Below are 22,400 nucleotides of genomic sequence, written 5' to 3'. Positions count from 1 at the left end.
CTCTGTATGACTTTGTGACTCGTGTGTGACCCCAGCATGACTCCTGTATGACTCCAGTATAATCTCTCTATGATTTATGTGTGACCCCTGTATGACTTGTATGACCTATGTATGATGTATAACCCCTGTATGACTTGTATTACCACCCTTGTATGATCTATGTATGATGTATAACCCCTGTATGACTTGTATTACCACCCTTGTATGACCTATGTATGATGTATAACCCCTGTATGACTTGTATTACCACCCTTGTATGATCTATGTATGATGTATAACCCCTGTATGACTTGTATTACCACCCTTGTATGATCTATGTATGATGTATAACCCCTGTATGACTTGTATTACCACCCTTGTATGATCTATGTATGATGTATAACCCCTGTATGACTTGTATTACCACCCTTGTATGACCTTTGTATGATGTATAACCCCTGTATGACTTGTATTACCACCCTTGTATGACCTATGTATGTCTTGTATGACCCCTTTATGATGCCTGTATGACCCTGTGTGATCCCTCTATTACTTGAATATTAAGTTTATTTAGGTACAGGTACACAAAAGTACAATTATTATTTACCTTTAATTAGTTATAATACTAAGGAAATTTGCTGCAATTGACAGCTCAAGCAGACTAATCTTGTATCTTACATACAACTTAAATCTAGACCTAGTATGTAATTTTGGCCATTGTGTACTGTTATGCATGAGTAATTCATTATAGTTACAAACATGATGAGACAAGTTGCACATGATGAATTGGGCAATTATTAACAAATTGCATTGAATTTACGTTGGTTCAGTGATCTGTATAAGGAAATTTGTCCATATCTGTCTCTCTATCTTTGCCTTCGATCAAACCTGGATTCTTTTAGTTGAGACAAATGTTTTTAACTTTAATGTTGTTGTATTTAGTATAAATGTTAGACTGTGAATAGATACATGTATATTATAAAATTATAAATAAGGTTATTTTAACTGGTTATTATAAATTGATAAATAAGGTTATTCTAAACTTTTACAGGCAGGACACCATCTATCAGCAATAGAAATGAAGTTGTGTCAAGTCTTTCAAAGATCTGCTGTTGGAAGTATGAGCAACATTTACAGCAGTGGAATATTTAATGTATGCTGAGGTATGTACAGCCTCTCATCACTTATTAACGTACTCATTTACCGACACCCCAGAGCTGTTTTCTTCTGTCCTGTTTATTACAGTATACAGTACACTACTGTATAAACATTTTAAAAATATACCAGAAATGTTACAAATGATGTGAAGGTGACACTAAAACAATATCGAATATATTGTTTTAATGTCACAGTGACACAAACCCACTACCACTATAGTATGCTTCTCACTTTGCAACAAATTTGTTTACCGACATGTATACCAGTAGTTCTCATCTTAAGTACAGTATTTCAATAATTAACAGAGAGAGGTGCCCCAGCATCTGCAGAGGGGTACTTCAATAACTACTGATTCCATATTTTTCATGTGCAATAATCTTATTGCAATTAGAGGTTTTTAAAATGTTTTGTTGTTTGTGTTTTGTGTTGGAGTTTAGTGAGTGTACTGACTTTATTTTAGCATTATGTAATGTGCTCCTCCTGTTGATGAGGGATGGAAGGATAATTATTTTTATTTTTTTATTATTATCACACTGGCCGATTCCCACCAAGGCAGGGTGGCCCGAAAAAGAAAAACTTTCACTATCATTCACTCCATCACTGTCTTGCCAGAAGGGTGTTTTACACTACAGTTTTTAAACTGCAACATTAACACCCCTCCTTCAGAGTGCAGGCACTGTACTTCCCATCTCCAGGACTCAAGTCCGGCCTGCCGGTTTCCCTGAACCCCTTCATAAATGTTACTTTGCTCACACTCCAACAGCACGTCAAGTATTAAAAACCATTTGTCTCCATTCACTCCTATCAAACATGCTCACGCATGCCTGCTGGAAGTCCAAGCCCCTCGCACACAAAACCTCCTTTACCCCCTGCCTTCCTTCCACTACAGACTGATACACTCTTGAAGTCACTGTTTCGCTCCATTCTCTCTACATGTCCGAACCACCTCAACAACCCTTGTTCAGCCCTCTGGACAACAGTTTTGGTAATCCCGCACCTCCTCCTAACTTCCAAACTACGAATTCTCTGCATTATATTCACACCACACATTGCCCTCAGACATGACATCTCCACTGCCTCCAGCCTTCTCCTCGCTGCAACATTCATCACCTATGCTTCACACCCATATAAGAGCGTTGGTAAAACTATACTCTCATACATTCCCCTCTTTGCCTCCAAGGACAAAGTTCTTTGTCTCCACAGACTCCTAAGTGCACCGCTCACCCTTTTCCCCTCATCAATTCAATGATTCACCTCATCTTTCGTAGACCCATCCGCTGACACGTCCACTCCCAAATATCTGAATACATTCACCTCCTCCATACTCTCTCCCTCCAATCTGATATCCAATCTTTCATCACCTAATCTTTTTGTTATCCTCATAACCTTACTCTTTCCTGTATTCACTTTTAATTTTCTTCTTTTGCATACCCTACCAAATTCATCCACCAATTTCTGCAACTTCTCTTCAGAATCTCCCAAGAGCACAGTGTCATCAGCAAAGAGCAACTGTGACAACTCCCACTTTATGTGTGATTCTTTATCTTTTAACTCCATGCCTCTTGCCAAGACCCTCGCATTTACTTCTCTTACAACCCCATCTATAAATATATTAAACAACCACTGTGACATCACACATCCTTGTCTAAGGCCTACTTTTACTGGGAAATAATTTCCCTCTTTCCTACATACTCTAACTTGAGCCTCACTATCCTCGTAAAAACTCTTTACTGCTTTCAGTAACCTACCTCCTGCACCATACACCTGCAACATCTGCCACATTGCCCCCCTATCCACCCTGTCATATGCCTTTTCCAAATCCATAAATGCCACAAAGACCTCTTTAGCCTTATCTAAATACTGTTCACTTATATGTTTCACTGTAAACACCTGGTCCACACACCCCCTACCTTTTCTAAAGCCTTCTTGTTCATCTGCTATCCTATTCTCCGTCTTACTCTTAATTCTTTCAATAATAACTCTACCATACACCTTACCAGGTACACTCAACAGACTTATCCCCCTATAATTTTTGCACTCTCTTTTGTCCCCTTTGCCTTTATACAAAGGAACTACGCATGCTTTCTGCCAATCCCTAGGTACCTTACCCTCTTCCATGCATATATGACTTCCATGCATAATGACTTCCATGCATAATGACTTCCATGCATTATGACTTCCATGCATTATGACTTCCATGCATAATGACTTCCATAAATTTGTAATGACCCATTAAAGTTTTGTAATGGGGAAAGTATGGTTTAGTCTCTTTACTTTATATAATGTGCTCAGCCGATGGAAGAGGGTGATTAATATTTATTAAGTATAAGTGGAGGCTCAAGTTTTTCAATTTTTTTTCAATGATTAACGAGGGATTGTTTTTACGTAATTTTTCTTGTATAGGGGGTTAGTAGGTCATTCCTCTTATGGACTACTGTGAGGATTGTGAGCCTTTGCCATATGTCAGTCATATTATGTTAACTATATAAACCTGAAAGGTTTATATAGTTTATATTGTAAAGTATGTTATATGGAAATATTTGTGAGTGTATATGGGTAACCTCTTTTATGTCAGTTACAATGTGTTGTTATATTTTGTCAGTGTATGTTCTGTAGTATTGAGGATTGTACTGTACTCATTTTATATCTTTTTATTTAATATTAAGCTGTAAAGTTTTTAAATAAAATATAAAAAAAAAAGATTCCATATTTATCATAGTAATCAACAATTGAGCTGTCCTAATTTTTCAGAAAAAGGCATTATTTGGATTAGTAATCCTGGAGGGTTAATAACCCAAGAAAGACAAGCAATAGTTTATTTCCATTAGGGTCCTTTTTGGACCTTCCTAGGATGCAACCCACTACAGCTGACTCACTCTGTTTACTGATAGGTGAACAGGGATAACAGGTGTTAGGCAATGTGCCCACGTTTTTCCCTTGTAGATGAATTGTTCAGAGAACCAACATGTTGTTAAATTAGACACATGTGCAACTCTTGGGTATCTTTATTGAGGAAACGTTTCACCACACAGTGGCTTCATCAGTCCATACAAAGGAGAAACTTGAACAGGAGGAGAATGAGGTGATCAGTCCCTCAACCTTGAGTCGATGTGGTCAGTCCATCAATCTTGAATAGAACACGGCATATGAGCAGAGAAGCAGCAACACCTGTGTTGCTTTGTTGTGGGATGTGATAGTGAGGTGTGGGCTAGACCCTTTATATGCCTTCCTTTGATGCATTACTTTCATTGTTCCTTGATAATGTGAGTAGTCACGAAAGCACTTGGAATTTCTCTATTCTTTCACAGTGGTTGTTTTACATATTCTGAAATCACCTGTTTACTGTGATCTTTGTGTGTGTGTGTGTAATTTTTTTTTTTTTTCAACAAACCGGCCGTATCCCACCAAGGTAGAGTGGCCAAAAAAGAAAAACGAGAGTTTCTCTTTTTAAATTTAGTGATTTATACAGGAGAAGGGGTTACTAGCCCCTTGCTCCCGGCATTTTAGTTGCAAAATAACCACAGATGGAGTTGAATGATAGCTCTAGGTTTCATCTTCTAAAGTCTCCCTGTACTTTTCTTTAGCGCATATATGCTAGAGCCAGTTCTTCCTTCTTCACGGCGTTACCAGAGATTTCTCTTCCTCAGTCTCAGCTGCTCTGATTTCTCATGGTTCCTTCCACAGATTCTACTTTGGTCAGTTCCATGAACTTTTCATCACACTCATACCTGGAGTATACCTGAAGAGGGTTTTGGGGATCAGTGCCCTCAATAGCCTGGTCTGTGACCAGGCCTTGTGGTGGATCAAGGCCTGATCAACCAGGCTGTTACAACTGGCAACAGGTAAACCAACATACAAACCACAGTCCGGCTGATCAAGTACTGACTTTAGGTGCCTGTCCAGTGCCTTCTTGAAGACAATTAGGGAGTCTATTGGTAATCCCCCTTATGTATGCTGGGAGGCAGTTGAACAGTCTTGGGCCCCTGACACTTAGTGTGTTGTCTCTTATTGTACTCGTCACTCCCCTGCTTTTTATTGGAGGGATGTTGCATCTCCTGCCGAGTCTTTTGCATTTGTAGGGAGTGACTTTCGTGTGTAAATTTGGTACTGATCTCTGTAGGATTTTTCAAGTGTATATTATTATGTATCTTTCTCACCTGCATTCCAGGGAATACAAATCAAGGGGCTTCAACCATTCCCAGTAATTTAGATGCTTTGTCATACCTGTGTGTGCCATGAAGGTTCTCTGAACATTCTCTATGCCTGCCTTCAAAGGGGCCATTAGTGCACAACAGTATTCCAGCCTAGAGAGAACAAGCAATTTAAAAATCATCATGGGCTTGGCATCCCTAGTTTTGAAGTTTCTCATTATGCAACCTATCTTTTTTCTAGCAGATGTGGTAGATACGTTGTTGCGCTCTTTAAAAGTAATATCCTCTGATATAATCACTCCCAGATCCTTCATATTAGTTTTTTGCTCAATTGTATGGTTGGAATTTGTTTTATACTCTGATACAGTTTTAATTTTCCCAAGTTTTTAATATCAGAGTAATTGAACTTTCTCTTCATTGAACTTCATATTGATTTCTGTAAAGATTTGGTTGATGTCTGCTTGGAGTTTTGCAGTGTCTTCGATGGATGACGCTGTCATTTAAGACACAGTGCTGTGGCTTACATTTCTGTCTGTGTCAGATGTGAGGATGAGGAACAGGATGGGAGCAAGTACTGTGCCTTGTGGAACAGGGCTTTTCACTATAGCTGCCTCAGACTTAACTCTGGTTACTATTACTCTTTGTGTTCTATTTGTTAGGAAATTATAGATCCATCTACCAACTTTGCCTGTTATTCCTGTATCATGCATTTTGTGAGCTGCTACACCATGGTCCCACTCATCAAAGGCTTTTGCAAAGTTTGTGTATATGTACTACATGTTCATTTTGCTTATCCTCAATCACATCCAGGACCTTATTGTAATGGTCCAATAGTTGGGACAGACAGGAGTGACTTACTCTAAACCCATGTTGCCCTGGGTTGTGTAATTGTTGGGGATCTAGGTGGGTGGCAGTCCTGCCTCTTAGACCCCCTTCAAAGATTTTTATGATATAGGATGTTAGTACTATCGGTCTGTATTTCTTTGCAATTGCTTTACTGCCACCTTTGTGGAGTGGGGCTATGTCTGTTGTTTTTAGTGACTGTGGGATGACCCCTGTGTCCATTGTCCCTCTCCATAGAATGCTAAAGGCACTTGACAAGGGCTTCTTGCTGTTCTTGATGGACATGGTGTTCCACAAATCTGGGCCTGGGGGAGAGTGCATGGGCATGTCATTGACTTTTCAAAGTCTTGCGGTATTAGGATAATATCAGAGATTTTTGAATTTGCCCAATTTTGAGTCTCGGTCATAAAAAATTACAGTAGTCAGCTATATTACACAGATTTATTTGCCATGTTTTGGTTATTGCACTATTGAAAAATTGCGGCACATTGTATCAATCGCATCTGCTAGAAAAATGACAGGATGGATAATGAGAACCTTCAAAACTAGGGAGGCCAAGCCCATGATGACACTCTTCAGGTCACTTGTTCTATCTAGGCTGGAATATTGCTGCACACTAACAGCACCTTTCAAGGCAGGTGAAATTGCCGACCTAGAAAATGTACAGAGAACTTTCACGGCGCGCATAACGGAGATAAAACACCTCAATTATTGGGAGCGCTTGAGGTTCCTAAACCTGTATTCCCTGGAATGCAGGAGGGAGAGATACATGATTATATACACCTGGAAAATCCTAGAGGGACTAGTACCGAACTTGCACACGAAAATCACTCACTACGAAAGCAAAAGACTTGGCAGACGATGCACCATCCCCCCAATGAAAAGCAGGGGTGTCACTAGCACGTTAAGAGACCATACAATAAGTGTCAGGGGCCCGAGACTGTTCAACTGCCTCCCAGCACACATAAGGGGGATTACCAACAGACCCCTGGCAGTCTTCAAGCTGGCACTGGACAAGCACTTAAAGTCAGTTCCGGATCAGCCGGGCTGTGGCTCGTACGTTGGTTTGCGTGCAGCCAGCAGCAACAGCCTGGTTGATCAGGCTCTGATCCACCAGGAGGCCTGGTCACAGACCGGGCCGCGGGGGCGTTGACCCCCGGAACTCTCTCCAGGTAAACTCCAGGTAAACGTTTTGTAAAATTGACTGTACACGGTTCTGTTTGCAGGTGTGGAAAAACTTCCCCAGCTCGAGCTGCCGCCATGTTGTGAGTCAGCAGGAAAGGTCTCCCTCTATCCCTTGCCACTCTGACACTTCTGCCACCACCATCCCAGCCTCCGTGAATAGCGTTCAGTTCCATTCTGCCGTAAGAGCTAGATGTGTTTGTGAATTGTTTTGATCTTTTAATTATGTTACCTTGTATCTGCCAAGAAATCATGGCACCCAGTAGGCATACCAGTATTGCTGAAAGTGGCAAGAAAAGGTTATTTTTTTTTTATTAATATATCTTCCGATTCCCACCAAGACATGGTGGCCTGAAAAAGAAAAACTTTCATCATTATTCACTCCATCACTCCATTAACACCCCTCCTTCAGAGTGTAGACACTGTACTTCCCATCTCTAGGACTCGAGTCCGGGCTGCCGGTTTCCCGGAATCCCTTTATAAATGTTACTTTGCTCACACTCCAACAGCATGTTAAGTATTAAACCCTTAAATGGTCCAAACGTATATATACGTTCACGCGCGTAGCACCCCAAACGTATATATACGTTTTATTTTTCATTCGTTCAAAATTAGCGCGATAGGCCTGATTCGCCTAGACATGAGAGAATGGGTGTGCGCACTCAGTGTGCGCAGTATACAAAAAATCTGGGACGCCTGGGTACCACATGGTAGGACCAGTTACATTCAGCTCCATCCTGGGTCAACATCATGGCACATCCTCGTGATTCACTCATGCCTCGTCGTATTAACACTCTACTATTCAAGGAAAGTGACAGAGATTGTGAGTTTAGTGGATTTGACACCAATGGGGCCAGTAACATTCAAGGAATTAGTGAAAATATCGACGATAACCCAGATGACCCCCAGCCCATCACCTCTGGGGTAGCGACACCTGTCCTAGGGCCAAGCACCTCTGGGGTAGCCAGTGTGGCCACATCAGACCCTAGGCCAAGCACTTCTGGGGTGGCCAGTGTGGCCACAGAAGACCCTGGGCCAAGCACCTCTGGAGTGGCAAGTGTTACCCATAGGCAACTTCGCAAGAGGAAACTATCATTTTCCCGGTGTTTTAGTAGTGATAGTGAAAGTGATGTAAGTGATGATGAGATTGATTTTATGCCAATTGAGGATTCGTCTAGTGATAGTGACGTTCATTATTCACCAGTGAAACATACTTTTAGGTGTCGTTATCTACGTTCAGGCAGTGTGCCATATGCAATCCCCAAGGGTCGTGGCAGGTCACGATCCAAAACCCCGGCCACTGATAGTGAAAGTGATCACGAAGGGGAGTATGCGGGGATGGAGGAAGTAGTGGTGGGTGGCATGGTGCCTGGACCACATGGCGCAGTGGGTGGACAGACAAAGGACCACCCGGCACCCCCTCAACCATGTGCTGCCTCCACTCCTCTCCCTCCTCCTGCCCCCCCTCGCCCCATGCCACAGGTCCACCCTGCACCATGTGATAGTGAGTGGAACTGGACACAAAGTATATTCATGCCACAGCCTTGTGATTTTGATGCTAGTGGAAGTGGTATCCAGCCAGAATGTCCCATAACAAATGAGTCTACAGAGTTAGACTATTTCCAGTTGTACTTTGACGAGCCTATAATGAACTTGATAATGACTCAGACAAACATTTATTACCAATATGTCATGAACAACACAACAGAGGTTGGAGAATCATCACGGCTGCACAGGTGGAAAGACACAACAGTGGCTGAAATGTATTTATTCCTTGCCACTGTCATGCTTATGCCACATATCTATAAGAACAACATACATAATTACTGGTCTACAGACCACTTCATCAGTACTACAGTTTTCCGTGACCTCCTTCCCTGCAACAGATTCACTCTGTTGCTACGAATGTTGCACTTCGCAGACAGAAATACGCCAGACAGAAATGACCTTCTATACAAAATCTGGGAAGTGTTTATGTATTTGAAGCAGAAATTCAGTGTATACTTTTATCCCTTCAAGAACATTGTTGTTGATGAGTCCTTGATTCTGTTCAAGGGACGCCTTTCATTCAAGCAATATATACCGAGCAAATGTAATTGCTTTGGTATAAAACTTTTTGTTATGTGTGACTTTGAGAGTAGTCTTGTGTTGGATGTTATTGTATACACAGGGAAAAACACACTCGATGATGACAGAAGGATGTTGGGCATTTCCGGTGATGTTGTTCGCAGGATGATGGAACCATACCTTGGCAAGGGCCATGCATTGTACACAGACAACTGGTATACAAGCCCTATGCTTGCTGATTTCCTATGTGTGAACAATACTGATATATGTGGAACAGTGAGAAGGAATAGGAAACATATGCCAAGGTTCACTGGAGGCAGTGTTGAAGGTGAAGTGCAAGCGTTTCATGCTAATGACATCATGGCACTGATGTGGTATGACAAATGAGACGTGACATTGCTATCAACCATCCACAGAAACGAGATGGTACAGACAGACAGACTGAGCAAGTTCAACAACAAACCTATTGTGAAGCCACTTGCTGTCGTGGACTATATGAACAACATGCGACTAGTTGACAAGTGTGATATGATGATAGGGTTTGTTGACTGTGTGCGTAGGAGTCGCAAGTGGCATATAAAACTGTTTTTTCACCTTGTAGACATTGCAGTGCTCAATGCATTCAATATGTACGAAGTAAAGACTGGAAAACGACAACATTTTGCAGATTTCTCTCTGAATCTCGTCAAACAGATAGCAAGAAAGTATGGTACCACACCTGTACCTTCCCTTCAACAGCGACCTGTCACACCACAACCTGTCCCCCAACCACAGCCAGTGGGGGAAGTGCCAGACCGAATCACTCCTAACTGTCACTATCTGGTACCAATACCACCTACCCAAAAGAAGAAGAATGCCCAGAAAAAGTGTATTGCGTGTGCTTCCACCAAAAAATGACCCCAACAGCGGAAGGACACATGATTCATGTGTCACCAGTGTGGGGTGGCACTCTGTATGAATCCATGCTTCATGGAGTATCATACAATTGTGGAGTTCTAGAAACATAAGTGGGACATGTAAATACTTGTATATAGTTGTATGTGATGATGTGTGATTCAGCCAGGTGTGCAAAATCACCTGTCAGTGTGTACATGTGACAATATGATAAAAATTTCGTATGTAATATTGGTGTATAAACAAAAATTGGCATTGATATCAAATGACTTACTATGAAACATAATTATCATATCATGAAAACCAAGAAAATGAAAAAAAAAAATGGAAGAAAACAGTAAATATGTTGAATTTCTGTAAGCAGCAGCACTCCATGTTGCCGTCAGGTGATCGCCAAGTGCCAACTTCGCGGCCTCATACCTCAGTAAGTACTGACCCTAATTTTTTTTAATGCTAAAACACTTAAAAAAAATGTGCTCTTTTTTTTCTATATAAAAAAAAGATTTTTTTTTTTTTCAAAATATTCGGGGCGCTGCGCGAGTGAACGTATATATACGTTTGGACCATTTAAGGGTTAAAAACCATTTGTCTCCATTCACTCCTATCAAATACGCTCATGCACGCTTGCTGGAAGTCCAAGCCCCTTGCACACAAAACCTCCTTTACCCCCTCCCTCCAACCCTTCCTAGGCCGACCCCTACCCCGCCTTCCCTCCACTACAGATTTATACACTCTCAAAGTCATTCTGTTTTGTTCCATTCTCTCTACATGTCCAAACCACCTCGGCAACCCCTCCTCAGCCATCTAAATAATAGTTTTGGTAATCCCACACCTCCTAATTTCCAAACTACGAATTCTCTGCATTATATTCACACCACACATTGCCCTCAGACATGACATCTCCACTGCTTTCAGCCTTCTCCTTGTTGCAACATTCACCACCCATGCTTCACACCCATATAAGAGTGTTGGTATAACTATTCTCTCATACATTCCCCTCTTTGCTTCCATAGACAAAGGTCTTTGTCTCCACAGACTCCTAAGTGCACCACTCGCCTTATTCCCCTCATCAACTTTGATTCACCTCATCTTTCATAGACCCGTCTGCTGACAAGTCCATTCCTAAATATTTGAATACATTCACCTCCTCCATACTCCCTCCAGTCTGATATCCAATCTTTTGTTACCTAATTTTTTTTTTATCCTCATCACCTTACTCTTTCCTATATTCACTTTTAATTTTCTTCTTTTACGTACCCTACCAAACTCATTCGTCAACCTCTGCAACTTCTCTTCAGAATCTCCCAAAAAACAGTGTCATCAGCAAAGAGCAACTGTGATAACTCCCACTTTGTGTTAGATTCTTTATCTTTTAACCCCACACCTCTTGCCAACACCAGAGCATTCACTTTTCTTACAACCCTATCTATAAATATATTGAACAGCCATGGTGACATCACACATCCTTGTCTAAGGCCTACTTTTACTGGGAAATAATCTCTCTCCTACATACTCTAACCTGAGCCTCACTATCCTTGTAAAAACTCTTCACTGTTTTCAGTAACCTACCTCCTATTCTATATTTGCAACATCTGCCACATTGCCCCACCCTATTCACCCTGTCATATGCCTTTTCCAAATCCATAAATGCCACAAAAATCTCTTTACCCTTATCTATATACTGTTCACCTATGTTTCACTGTAAACACTTGATCTACACGCCCCCTACCTTTCCTAAAGCCGCCTTGTTCATCTTCTATCCTACTCTCCATCTTACTCTTAATTCTTTCAATATTAACTCTACCATACACTTTACCAGGCATACTCAACAGACTTATTCCCCTATAAGAGTTTTATGTGCATTTATCAGATACTGTACAAAAAAAAATGAACCCCTAATTGATTATATTTTTTATTCGACAGGTACCAGTCTGAGAGGAGCATTATATCAGGAAAATGATGAAAGCTTGTGGTGGGAAATCCAGTAACACTGCTGATACTGGCAAGACCCAGAAAACTCTACTACATTTTTTCCAACAACAGGCTCAGACTTGCTCCCCCATTGATAAGGTCATTTGCCCTGGGTGTAACCTTCAAGTACCAAAGAGCAAGCTTAATTGGCATCTTGATCACGATTGTAAAAGCAAGAACTGTCAAAAGAAAGTAGGCGGTAAGGAAAAGTCTCGCAAGAATAAGAAACTCTCAAAGATTGATAAAGAAAAGAAAAAGGTGAAAGCAAGAAGACAAGCTGTTCTGTCTGACAGTGAAGATGATTCAGATGATCTGTGTGCTTTGTATTGTAAGAAAAATGAAAGCCCTAATGAGAGTGACTATTCTGATGCTTGTTACATATCTCCAGATATGGTGGAGACACAACTTATTGAATTAGAAAGTGGAAGCGAACTTGTGCTGGCCCTACAGCCAGACAGCTTACGCAAAACCTCTTCACCTTATTTCTCTCCTAATTTGAAACATAAACAATATTCCTCAAGAAAGAGGCAGGAGAAAGTGATCTGCTATGAAGTGCCACAGCTTCAGAAGAATGGAATAGCTTTGCTAGAGGCAGACTGGAGTTCTCCTCAAGTAACGCCAGAAAAAGCCAACGAGGCTGATATTATTGACATGCCACAATTGGCATCTCGGCCACTCTCGTTTTCACCTCAGACCAAGTCAGGCAAAGCAGTAAAGGCAATGATGGAAGCAGACTGGCAGTCGCCCTCTCCTGTGACTACACCTAAGAAAAACGATGACTTAATTGAAAACCAGAATAAAACTAATAAAATATGTCTTGACAGTACAGTGAGGACAGACTCGGAAAGTGAAGATGATTTTCAAACATCGTTTGTAATAGGGACACCAAAAAACTTAAAGCTAAGAAACAAGTCAAGTTTTACACCAACACTTACAAAACAAAAGAAGAAATGCCTTGTCTTCTCTCCAGATTCAAACTGTAAAAATTTTGTAGAAAAGACCACTCCAAATAAAATCAAAACTGTTCCATGTGAGTTAGATGAGAAAAACCCAAATGAAACCAAAAATAAATTTGAAAACAGTACTCTGTCATTAACACACACTGGGTCTACTACTGAGAGACAGTCATTATCACTATCACCTGGAACCTTTGTAAATATGAAGGTACACATAACAGAACTGAAGGATACATCTGTAGGCCCTCATATAGGCAAATTAGAGGAAGAGAAATCTGCTCCTTGTAAATTTCAATCTGAAGAATGGAATAATGATAGTAGCAGTTCAGGAAGTGATGAAAGTGTGATGTTGTTCAGTCGTGCAGGAAGCCCAGCGCTTGTTACCCCAACAAGGTCTCCAAGCCCACTGCTAATTGATGCTCATGTTGAAGAGGGTATAAGCCATGTCAGGAATCTTTTTAATGATACAAGTCCATGTGATACAAATGTAGATCCTTCAGTTAACACAAACATGCACTTAAATGTGAATAAAGTTAAGAGTAGCCAAGATGACATATTTGATTCATTATCTCAACCTTCTTTGCAAAGAAATAAAAATTTTCATAGAAGTCCATGGAAAATTAAACAAGGCTTAAGAAGCACAGGGTTGTTACAAAATTCATCCCAGAAATTGTCAGTGACAAATTGTAGAGAGAAGAAACCAACTCCATCTCCCTCTGGCTCAGCCTCCAACTCACCAGCAAAATTAACTCCATTAAAGAATACAGACGAAGAGGATCAGCTGAAGAATGATCCTACAAGATATAGACATCAACGAGGATATTATTTAGAGAACTTTCTTAGAATTTTGGATACAGTTCTGTCACAGCCCCAAGATGTCAAACTTTTAAATGATGATGATCTAGATGTCATAAAAACTTTCCAAGGTCTAACATTGCAAGCTCAAAAGCTGTATGTTCGATTATTCCAGAGAAAGATCAAATGGAACAGAATTAGCAAGGTTGAATACCGAGAGATCTGTGAGAAGGAAGACACTCAGCTCTACATTAATGAACTCTCCTATGCTAATTTTTTACATCAAGGTAAGGTTATTCATGTTTTGCATAACTCTGCTGAGGAGTAGTGATTGTTTTTTCCTAATAGACTAAATTTATTTCTCTTCAACAACAAAATACAGTAGTACCTCATGTTTCGAACAGTTTCCAACTTGAACAGTTATGCAAGTGTATTTTTGTAAGTGCTTTTGTAAGTGTATTTTTGGTGGTCTGAAACGGACTAATCTAATTTACACTATTCCTTATGGGAACAAATTCGTTTGGTATCAGCAGTCGAACAGCTTTCTGAAACGAATTAAGTTCATAACTAGAGATACCACTGTACTGTAAATGTACTAAATGTAGATAGAGACAATAATATTACAGTAATTAAATTTACATTCTTGTACACTTTTTTTTTTTTTACCATCGCCTATCTCCCACTAAGGTAGGCTGACCTAAAAAAGAAATCACATTCACATTCATAGATTCATCAGCTGTCTTGCCAAAAGTGTGCAGACATTGTAATTCAAATGACCCTCTGATCTGCAGCATTCCCACTCCTTCAGAGTGCATGCACTCTAATACCAACCTTCAGGACTCTAATCCAGCTAGCAGCTTTCTCTGAATCTTTTCATAAAGGTTTTGTCTCACTCTAACAGTAGGTCAGATCCCTCAGACCACTTGTCTTCATTCTGATCTAATACACTTAAACATCCCTGGTGGATACTCAAGACTTTACCCTTTAAAACCCTCACACATTCCCTCCAGCCTTCCTGGAATAACCCCCTACTTGCTTTCCACTACATTTATACATTTGCTTTATAATCCTATTCTGCTTCATCTCCTCTAAATACTCAAGCCATCTCAACAACCCTTGTTCTGCCTTTTGAATACCTGAATAAAACATACCACACCATATTGTAAAGTGGCATGGAAATTATAAGAGAGATAGCAGTGGATAGACTACAAACTATCTCTTCTGTTTAGTACCGTTTCTTCTTCTATAATTTCTTGTTACTTCATTGCCACCAACAGAACTGTGTGTACCAGTGCTTATAGAGCTAGTTATCACTAGTTTTACTTCAGGCTGGTGTATTTTAACAACCAGATATCCTGAGAACCTTGGAGCAAACTGATGGAATTTGTTATGACTACAATAACTTCCACTGATAACTCGAGTCTTTGCCACTATTAGTATACCCAGGGTGGTTCATTGTTATTTGTTTGTCCTGATGTAGTGGCAGAGTTAATATCAGGAATCCACTGAACACAGTTTGCCCTTGTGTAGTGCTGTATCTAGTTGAATCATATATTTTCAAACTGCTTGTCCAGCTGGTTCTTAAATGGCTGTATTGTCTTCACACTTACAGCTTCAGGGAGTATTTTGTTTAATAATGTAATAATTCTATTAACAAAAACTTTACGCACAATTGTGTTGCATCTATTTCCTCAAAGTTTCATTCCATTGTTTCACATTACTGACTGCCTTTCATATAGTTCTTCCTGTCTGTGTGTATCAAAACCACTTAATACCGTAAAAGCTTGAATGAGGTCTTGTAGCCTCCATTTTATATATACTTTGAATCATTGCTCATATTGTTCCTTCCTTAGTGATGGCACAAGCTTAGTTGTCCCTCTCTACCCTCTCCAGTCTGTTCTTCATCTTTTACATAATTTGCTAATCAAAACTGAGAGCATTTTTAAGATATGTAAAAAAGCACATTATTGAGAGCCGATGTTAGTTCCAATATTTTGTACTTGGAATTTCTTGCATTCTTTTGGTTTTGATGCTCTGATAGACATTGCTTGGTATTTTTGAGGTCTATGTTAATGATTACTCCAATGTGAGAGTAAGACACATGTGCAACATCTGGGTATCTTTATTGTAGACGTTTCGCCATCCAGTGGCTTTATCAATACAAATTCCAGGACATAACTTGAAGACAGTAGAACTATGTACAGAAGATGAGGTAATCAGTCCCTCAAACTAGGAGTAGGTGCGAACAGCACCATCGTGCTGTTCGCACCTACTCCTAGTTTGAGGGACTGATTACCTCATCTTCTGTACATAGTTCTACTGTCTTCAAGTTATGTCCTGGAATTTGTATTGATAAAGCCACTGGATGGCGAAACGTCTACAATAAAGATACCCAGATGTTGCACATGTGTCTTACTCTCATCTTGTCGGTATTATATACCTTTCGTACACGATTACTCCAATGTCTATTTTCTTTTCTTGTTTCAATTACTTTGTTATCCAACATTTTATATTCAGATTTGAAATTATATCCAAAAATCATTGCTTTTCACTTGTCATTGAGACTTATCTTCCATAACCTCACTCAGAGCATTAACATACACAATGCACTTTACTCTCCTTGGTGTTTCTTATTAGGTCTTATCCCTGTAATATTTCCTTTAAAAATTAGGAGGCCTGTTGACAAGGGCTGCAGAACCATTACCCCATTCACTGTCCGTCATGTAGATCTACATTATTGTGGCCAGGGACCCTCATGTAGCTCTATGTTTTGAGCTCAGCTTCCTCAGAAAAGCTGTGAGAAGTCAATTTTGGCCCAGAGATGGGAGGATGGGTCTGTGCCATGAGTGTGCACACTATAAAGAAAAAATCCTGCTCCACGCTGTGCAGGATGGAAAAGGCAGAACTGACCTTGTTTGATTTAAAATAGCAACTTGAGGTGTTTTCTAGGTTGTTTTTTATAATATTGACTGTTCCTTGTTGACATTTGATAGAATACAAATACAATTTTTTGTTTAATGTGTTATAAATAATGTAGTTGACATGACATGTAATAAAACATTAGTGGGCATAAAAAAGACACTAATATGCAAAGCATTTCAGGTAAACTAATCCTAATGCTTAAATGTTACTTTATAGACACAGACTAAGAAGTAGGATTTCTTAGACAGTTATCTTCAAAAATATGTATAATAAGAAAGGCAGCTAGTGAACAATTGGTACAATTTCAGTTTTTTTTTTTTTCTAAACACACTGGTCATCTCCCACTGAGGTAAGGTGACCCAAAAAATGAATGGCTTGTTGTTTCAAACTGATTCAGTGATCTTTAGTTTTGTGGAGTGATTGACTAGTGATGAAGATACATCAAGTTACTTAGTTACAGTAGAAATACAATGGGACAAGATGTGTTACCAGTTTTCTATGGGAGTTGAAGGAAGACTGGAAGAGCAGGAACAGAGTTGGACGAGTTTGTTTGACATAGTGTATTGCCGTTTCATTTATTTTCTTCAACATACCAGTTGTCTCCCATCTAGGTAGGTGACTTGAAGAAGAAAACCTTATAAAGCTTTTCTTCAATTACATTAAGGAAATCAGTTGTTTTTTAACAATAGCTCTAAACTGATTGGCAGATAGGAGACCTTTTGATGTTTCAGGTAATGATTTCCAGATTGTAGGTATCCTCTCCAAGATTCACTACTGTGTACCTCAAACAACACTACTTAGTCTACTGTCAGACAACACACACCATCACTCTTTCAAGACTTAAACCTACTTAATATACATAAAAGTCATTCATACTATTATGCATACTACATATACAGGACAGTAAATTCCTAAACTAAACATTGTCCCATAAAAACTAGAGAGATCACCAATAAAAGACTAAGTTGCCCATGGCTTACTAACAGCATCCTAAGGTCCATCAGTATAGGGTGTTGGTTTGTGCTTATGTATCGAATGTTGGTGGTGTTTATGTATGTAAATATGCCATGCATGATATCACTCATGAAATTGTTCTTGTGACAGAAAATGAGATGGCAGATTTAGAAGAAGTTCTTCAGCTTCTGTCCACTGGGGAACTGCATGAACTCTGTAAACAGATGAAGGTAAGTGTTCCAATGAGGGTAGCTTGTTACTAGTTTTATATATGAGAGAGTAGCTTGTTACAAGTGTTATATGTGAGGGAGTAGCTTGTTACAAGTGCTGTATGTGAGGGAGTAGCTTTTTTTTTTTTTTCAGCAAGTCGGCCGTCTCCCACCGAGGCAGGGTGACCCAAAAAAGAAAGAAAATCCCCAAAAAGAAAATACTTTCATCATCATTCAACACTTTCACCACACTCACACATTATCACTGTTTTTGCAATGGTGCTTGGCAGTAGTTTGGTACTAGTGTTATATGTGAGGGTAGGTTGTTACCAGTGTTACTTGTGAATTTAGCTACAGATGGTTTTTAAGACACCTGATTCATTCATTTTTCTCATTTTTTCTTATTAAAAATATTAATTCAGTTTTGTACTTGGCAGCAGTGCATGCCTTGTGCAGCAACTGTGCTTAACTTGTTCATCTCAGAGGTCAACATTCCACTCACAACCAAAACACTCCGGGTTCAGTTCCTGGGCGGGGTGACGTGGATATATTTCTATACGCTTGCTGCTGCTAGTGCTCACCTAACACCAAATTGATACCTAGGAATTGAGCAACTTAGGGAAGGTTTCTAAGAACCTTGTAACAATAGACTTACACTGCTATAACTCGTCACTTACCTTGATCCTCTCATTCAAGACTAGAATGAAGGTACAGTGTTCTATATATCCTTTTATATATCCTTCTATATATCCTTTTATTCATAAGACCACATTGAATATTTTTATTTTGATGATATGTATTGATGTAACTTCCTGTAATTATTATTATACTTTGGTATAGATAATTGTTTCCTCATTTTATTATCAAATGTAAATAAAAGAATCTTTAGAAAACATTACCATATTTATTGATATGTTAAGTATCTTTATACGTATATGCTTCTAAACTGTTGTATTCTGAGCACCTCTGCAAAAACAGTGATTATGCGTGAGTGAGGTGAAAGTGTTGAATGATGAAAGTATTTTCTTTTTGGGGATTTTCTTTCTTTTTTGGGTCACCCTGCCTTGGTGGGAGATGGCCGACTTGTTGAAAAAAAAAAATATTGATTTTTAATATTCTCTCATTGAAAAATAATGAGCTTGCCTGCAAACACAGTCTTCCCTATCCAGCCAGTTAGCCACCATTAAATCTCTTGTGTATCAAAACTGTGACACTACTCCTGAATAATGTAGTTGATGTAACTTATGTAAGAATGTGTGTAAGTATGGTATACTGTACAGTATTTCAGAGTTTACCCTGCTGGGTGGTCAGGGCATTTGCAGTCCTCAAGCTCTACTTTGTAATTTTTGTTTATTAATCTCCCTCCATGGGGAAGTGGAGAATAATCCTTCCTCTGTAAGTCATGCATGTTGTAAGACGCAACTAGAATACCACTAGCAAGGGGCTAGTAACCCCTTCTCCTGTAAAAAGAAGAAACACTTTTGTTTCCTCGTTTTTGGGTCACCCTGTCTTGGCAGGATTGAGATGGCCCATGTGTTAAAAAGAAAAAAATTATTAATCTTGTTTAAATTTTCTTGTGCTAATGTGCTCCCTCTTTTTTACTACTTATTATTTGTTATAAATGTTGAGCACTATTACTGTACTTAAGAGATGGTATGTTTCAGCTCAGGACTGCTGGGAAGAAAGAGGACCTGGTTGCCACTCTGTCCAAGTTTGCTAAACAACAGCCAACCATTATTTCTGCATTTTCCAAAGGTTCTAAAGGCAACTCATTACTTATGAAGAGGTAATTATAATTTGTTGTTAAAATACTAATATGTAGGAAGGTGTATATATCGTAGTGGGGGAAGGAAGGGTAGGGGTCATCCCAGGAAAGTTGAAGGGAGGGGGTAAGAGAAGTTTTGAGCGAGGGGCCTGGACATCCACCAGGCTTGTTTGAGCATGTTACATAGGATTGAGTGGAGATGAGTGGTTTTTATGACTTGATGTGGTGTTGGAGTGTAAGCAAGGTAACATTTATGAGGGGATTCAGAGAAACCAGTTTGCTGGACTTGAGTCGTGGAGGTGAGAATTGCCGTAACCGCAAGTCCCACCTCCAATGGCCCATCCAAATTGTGATGCAAGCATGCTTCCATTAAAAGAGTGATGGTGACAGTGTTCCCTCTTTATGGGTCATGCTGCCTCACTGGGAGATTGCCAGTGTATTAGGAAACATTAATGCATTATTTCACATGTTTCACATCTGCACTCTGTTTAGCACAACAGAACTCTACAGTGAAAGAAATTGCGTGGAAAATTTTTTATCATTGTCAACATTGAGTAAGAATAGTAGCATAATGTTCAGTAAACTGAATAATAACTGTACCACACTTTATAAAACTTCTCATAACAACTGTACTGAAAAATCTGAAAATATATAGAGTGTATGACTTTATGATAAAGCATATACATACCAACATTGATACATATTAGTATATAAATACTGTGAATATGGAAGCCAGGTATAAGGTTTGTTCAAACAAAGACAGCAGCAGCAGCAGCAGCAGCAACACCATGAGTCCCAGGAATGGGAATTACAAGATTCAACTGTTTTCAATGAATATTTTCAGAAGTACAGTAGGACCCCGTATCTCCACCTACTGTGGAGACCCGAAATCACGGATAGTAGCTAACTTTATATGTAAGTCATTTTTTATTTACATACATACCTATGATAAAGTTTAATTGATAAACCATACCACGAGCAGGGATTGAACTCATGGTGAGTGAGTTGTAAAACTCCAAGCCAGCGTGTAAGCTACTGGGATTACACAATTAAACTCGCCATGAGTTCAATTCCTGCCCGTGGTATGGTAGTTTGCGAACATGTCATTATGATTTCATGAGTTTTAACCCTTTCACTGTCGAGACCCCTACTCACAAACTTGCTCTCAATGTCGAAGAATTTAAGCAAAAAAAAAAAAATTAGTTTTTCTTATGAAATGATAGAGAATCTTTTCCAGATGGAAATGGCACCAAAAGTATGAAATTTTATGGAAAACTTAAGAATTATGCTCTTGGAAACTTAGCAGACTCTGTGATATTTACTCATCAGTGATTTTGCCCACTCTGAGCCCTATTTTCAGCCAATTCTATTGTTCCAGTTGACCAAAGTCGTAGCTATTTTGCTAGAATTCCTTTTGTTCTATCGACTGAGTACAAGAAACTGCCTAGTAATCTGGCAAATTTCATACACAATTCAAGGAAGGCCAATTTCAAAATAGGGTCCAGAATTAACAGTGCAGTCATTCCTAGTGCTAAAATTAAATTTTCTCTGTTCATTAGTCACATCTCCAGGCCCCTCTTATATTATGCTTGCTTTCCATTTTGAATTTCTAATCACATAAAAAATAGAAACTATTCTGTTATGCAGATGACTGCATTATTGTAAAAATGGTATAAAAAATAATAGTGCATTTGTGAAAGCATATTGGACCCACCAGCTGACGTGTATTGGATGCGTGACTTGATTTGTTTACTCTTGAACATCGGCAAAAATCGTACATTTCCGTTACTTTGAGCTTAATTTCAAGGTATTTTTAGTCCATAAACCATTCAAATCACCTCTAGTTCTGTAATATATCTTCCATTCTGTCAAATTAAACCAAGAAAATGAGAATACAACCATAAATACCATATGAAAATACACCGCAGAGTTGCTGTTTGTAACGACAGTCAGTCTGAGTTTTTTTCTTTATGCACTGCGTGCTGCAGAATTTTTTTTTATACTGCGCACACTGACCACTCAGACCCATTCTCTCATATGGAAGCCGCTAGAATTTTGGCGTACTATTATGGGACCAACACTGGCTTGCAAACCATAATATTACGGGGCCAACAGTGAAAGAGTTAATCAATAAATTATGTACAGTAAGTGGAGAATTATCACTTTTTCACTGATGGGAAGCACTTCATGGCTTCTCTTAGGATTTGAAGTACAGCTGCTGTCACTACTTTTGTGCTTTGGTGTAATTATTAAGCAAAATTAAGGGTTATTTTCGAGCCATGGGAAACCGCGGAAACCAGACCCGTAGATATGGGGGTCCTACTTTAGTGATAAACACATTCACAATATATACTGTACTTACAATATACAGTAGTGTACAGTGTACTTCCCATGTAATTCAGAATAAAATCTTCTGTATCGATCAATTTAGAAATATTGCCAGAACAAGGATAGATGTTTTCAAGAGGGTAGGCAACTTCCTTCTGCGAGTACCAGATCCACCTCGTTGTGACGGCTATGTGGGTGTGTGTGCTGATCCAACTGGTTGTGACAG

The 22,400-nt window shown here is 39.4% G+C and overlaps 1 protein-coding gene across 8 annotated transcripts in view; it reads left to right on the top strand.

Annotated features, from left to right (window-relative positions):
* LOC128704277 (fanconi-associated nuclease 1 homolog) overlaps positions 1-22,400 on the top strand; it is a 68,982-nt gene that overhangs the window by 490 nt on the left and 46,092 nt on the right. For 4 of the 8 annotated variants that reach the window (XM_070102992.1, XM_070102990.1, XM_070102987.1 and 1 more), the window contains exons 2-6: positions 1,031-1,142; positions 7,358-7,495; positions 12,198-14,283; positions 18,023-18,102; positions 19,746-19,867. In XM_070102992.1, coding sequence (XP_069959093.1) covers positions 12,231-14,283; positions 18,023-18,102; positions 19,746-19,867 — 2,255 coding nt within the window. In that variant the 5' untranslated portion in view covers positions 1,031-1,142; positions 7,358-7,495; positions 12,198-12,230. The remainder of the gene's footprint in view (positions 1-1,030; positions 1,143-7,357; positions 7,496-12,197; positions 14,284-18,022; positions 18,103-19,745; positions 19,868-22,400) is intronic. The other 4 variants (XM_070102994.1, XM_070102993.1, XM_070102989.1 and 1 more) reach the window with 1 other exon arrangement.

Source organism: Cherax quadricarinatus, chromosome 84, assembly GCF_038502225.1.
Source record: "Cherax quadricarinatus isolate ZL_2023a chromosome 84, ASM3850222v1, whole genome shotgun sequence".
In the NCBI taxonomy this organism is placed as follows: Eukaryota; Metazoa; Arthropoda; class Malacostraca; order Decapoda; family Parastacidae; genus Cherax; species Cherax quadricarinatus.
Note: the sequence above shows the minus strand (reverse complement) of the source record. Positions and strands in the feature narration are given on the sequence as shown.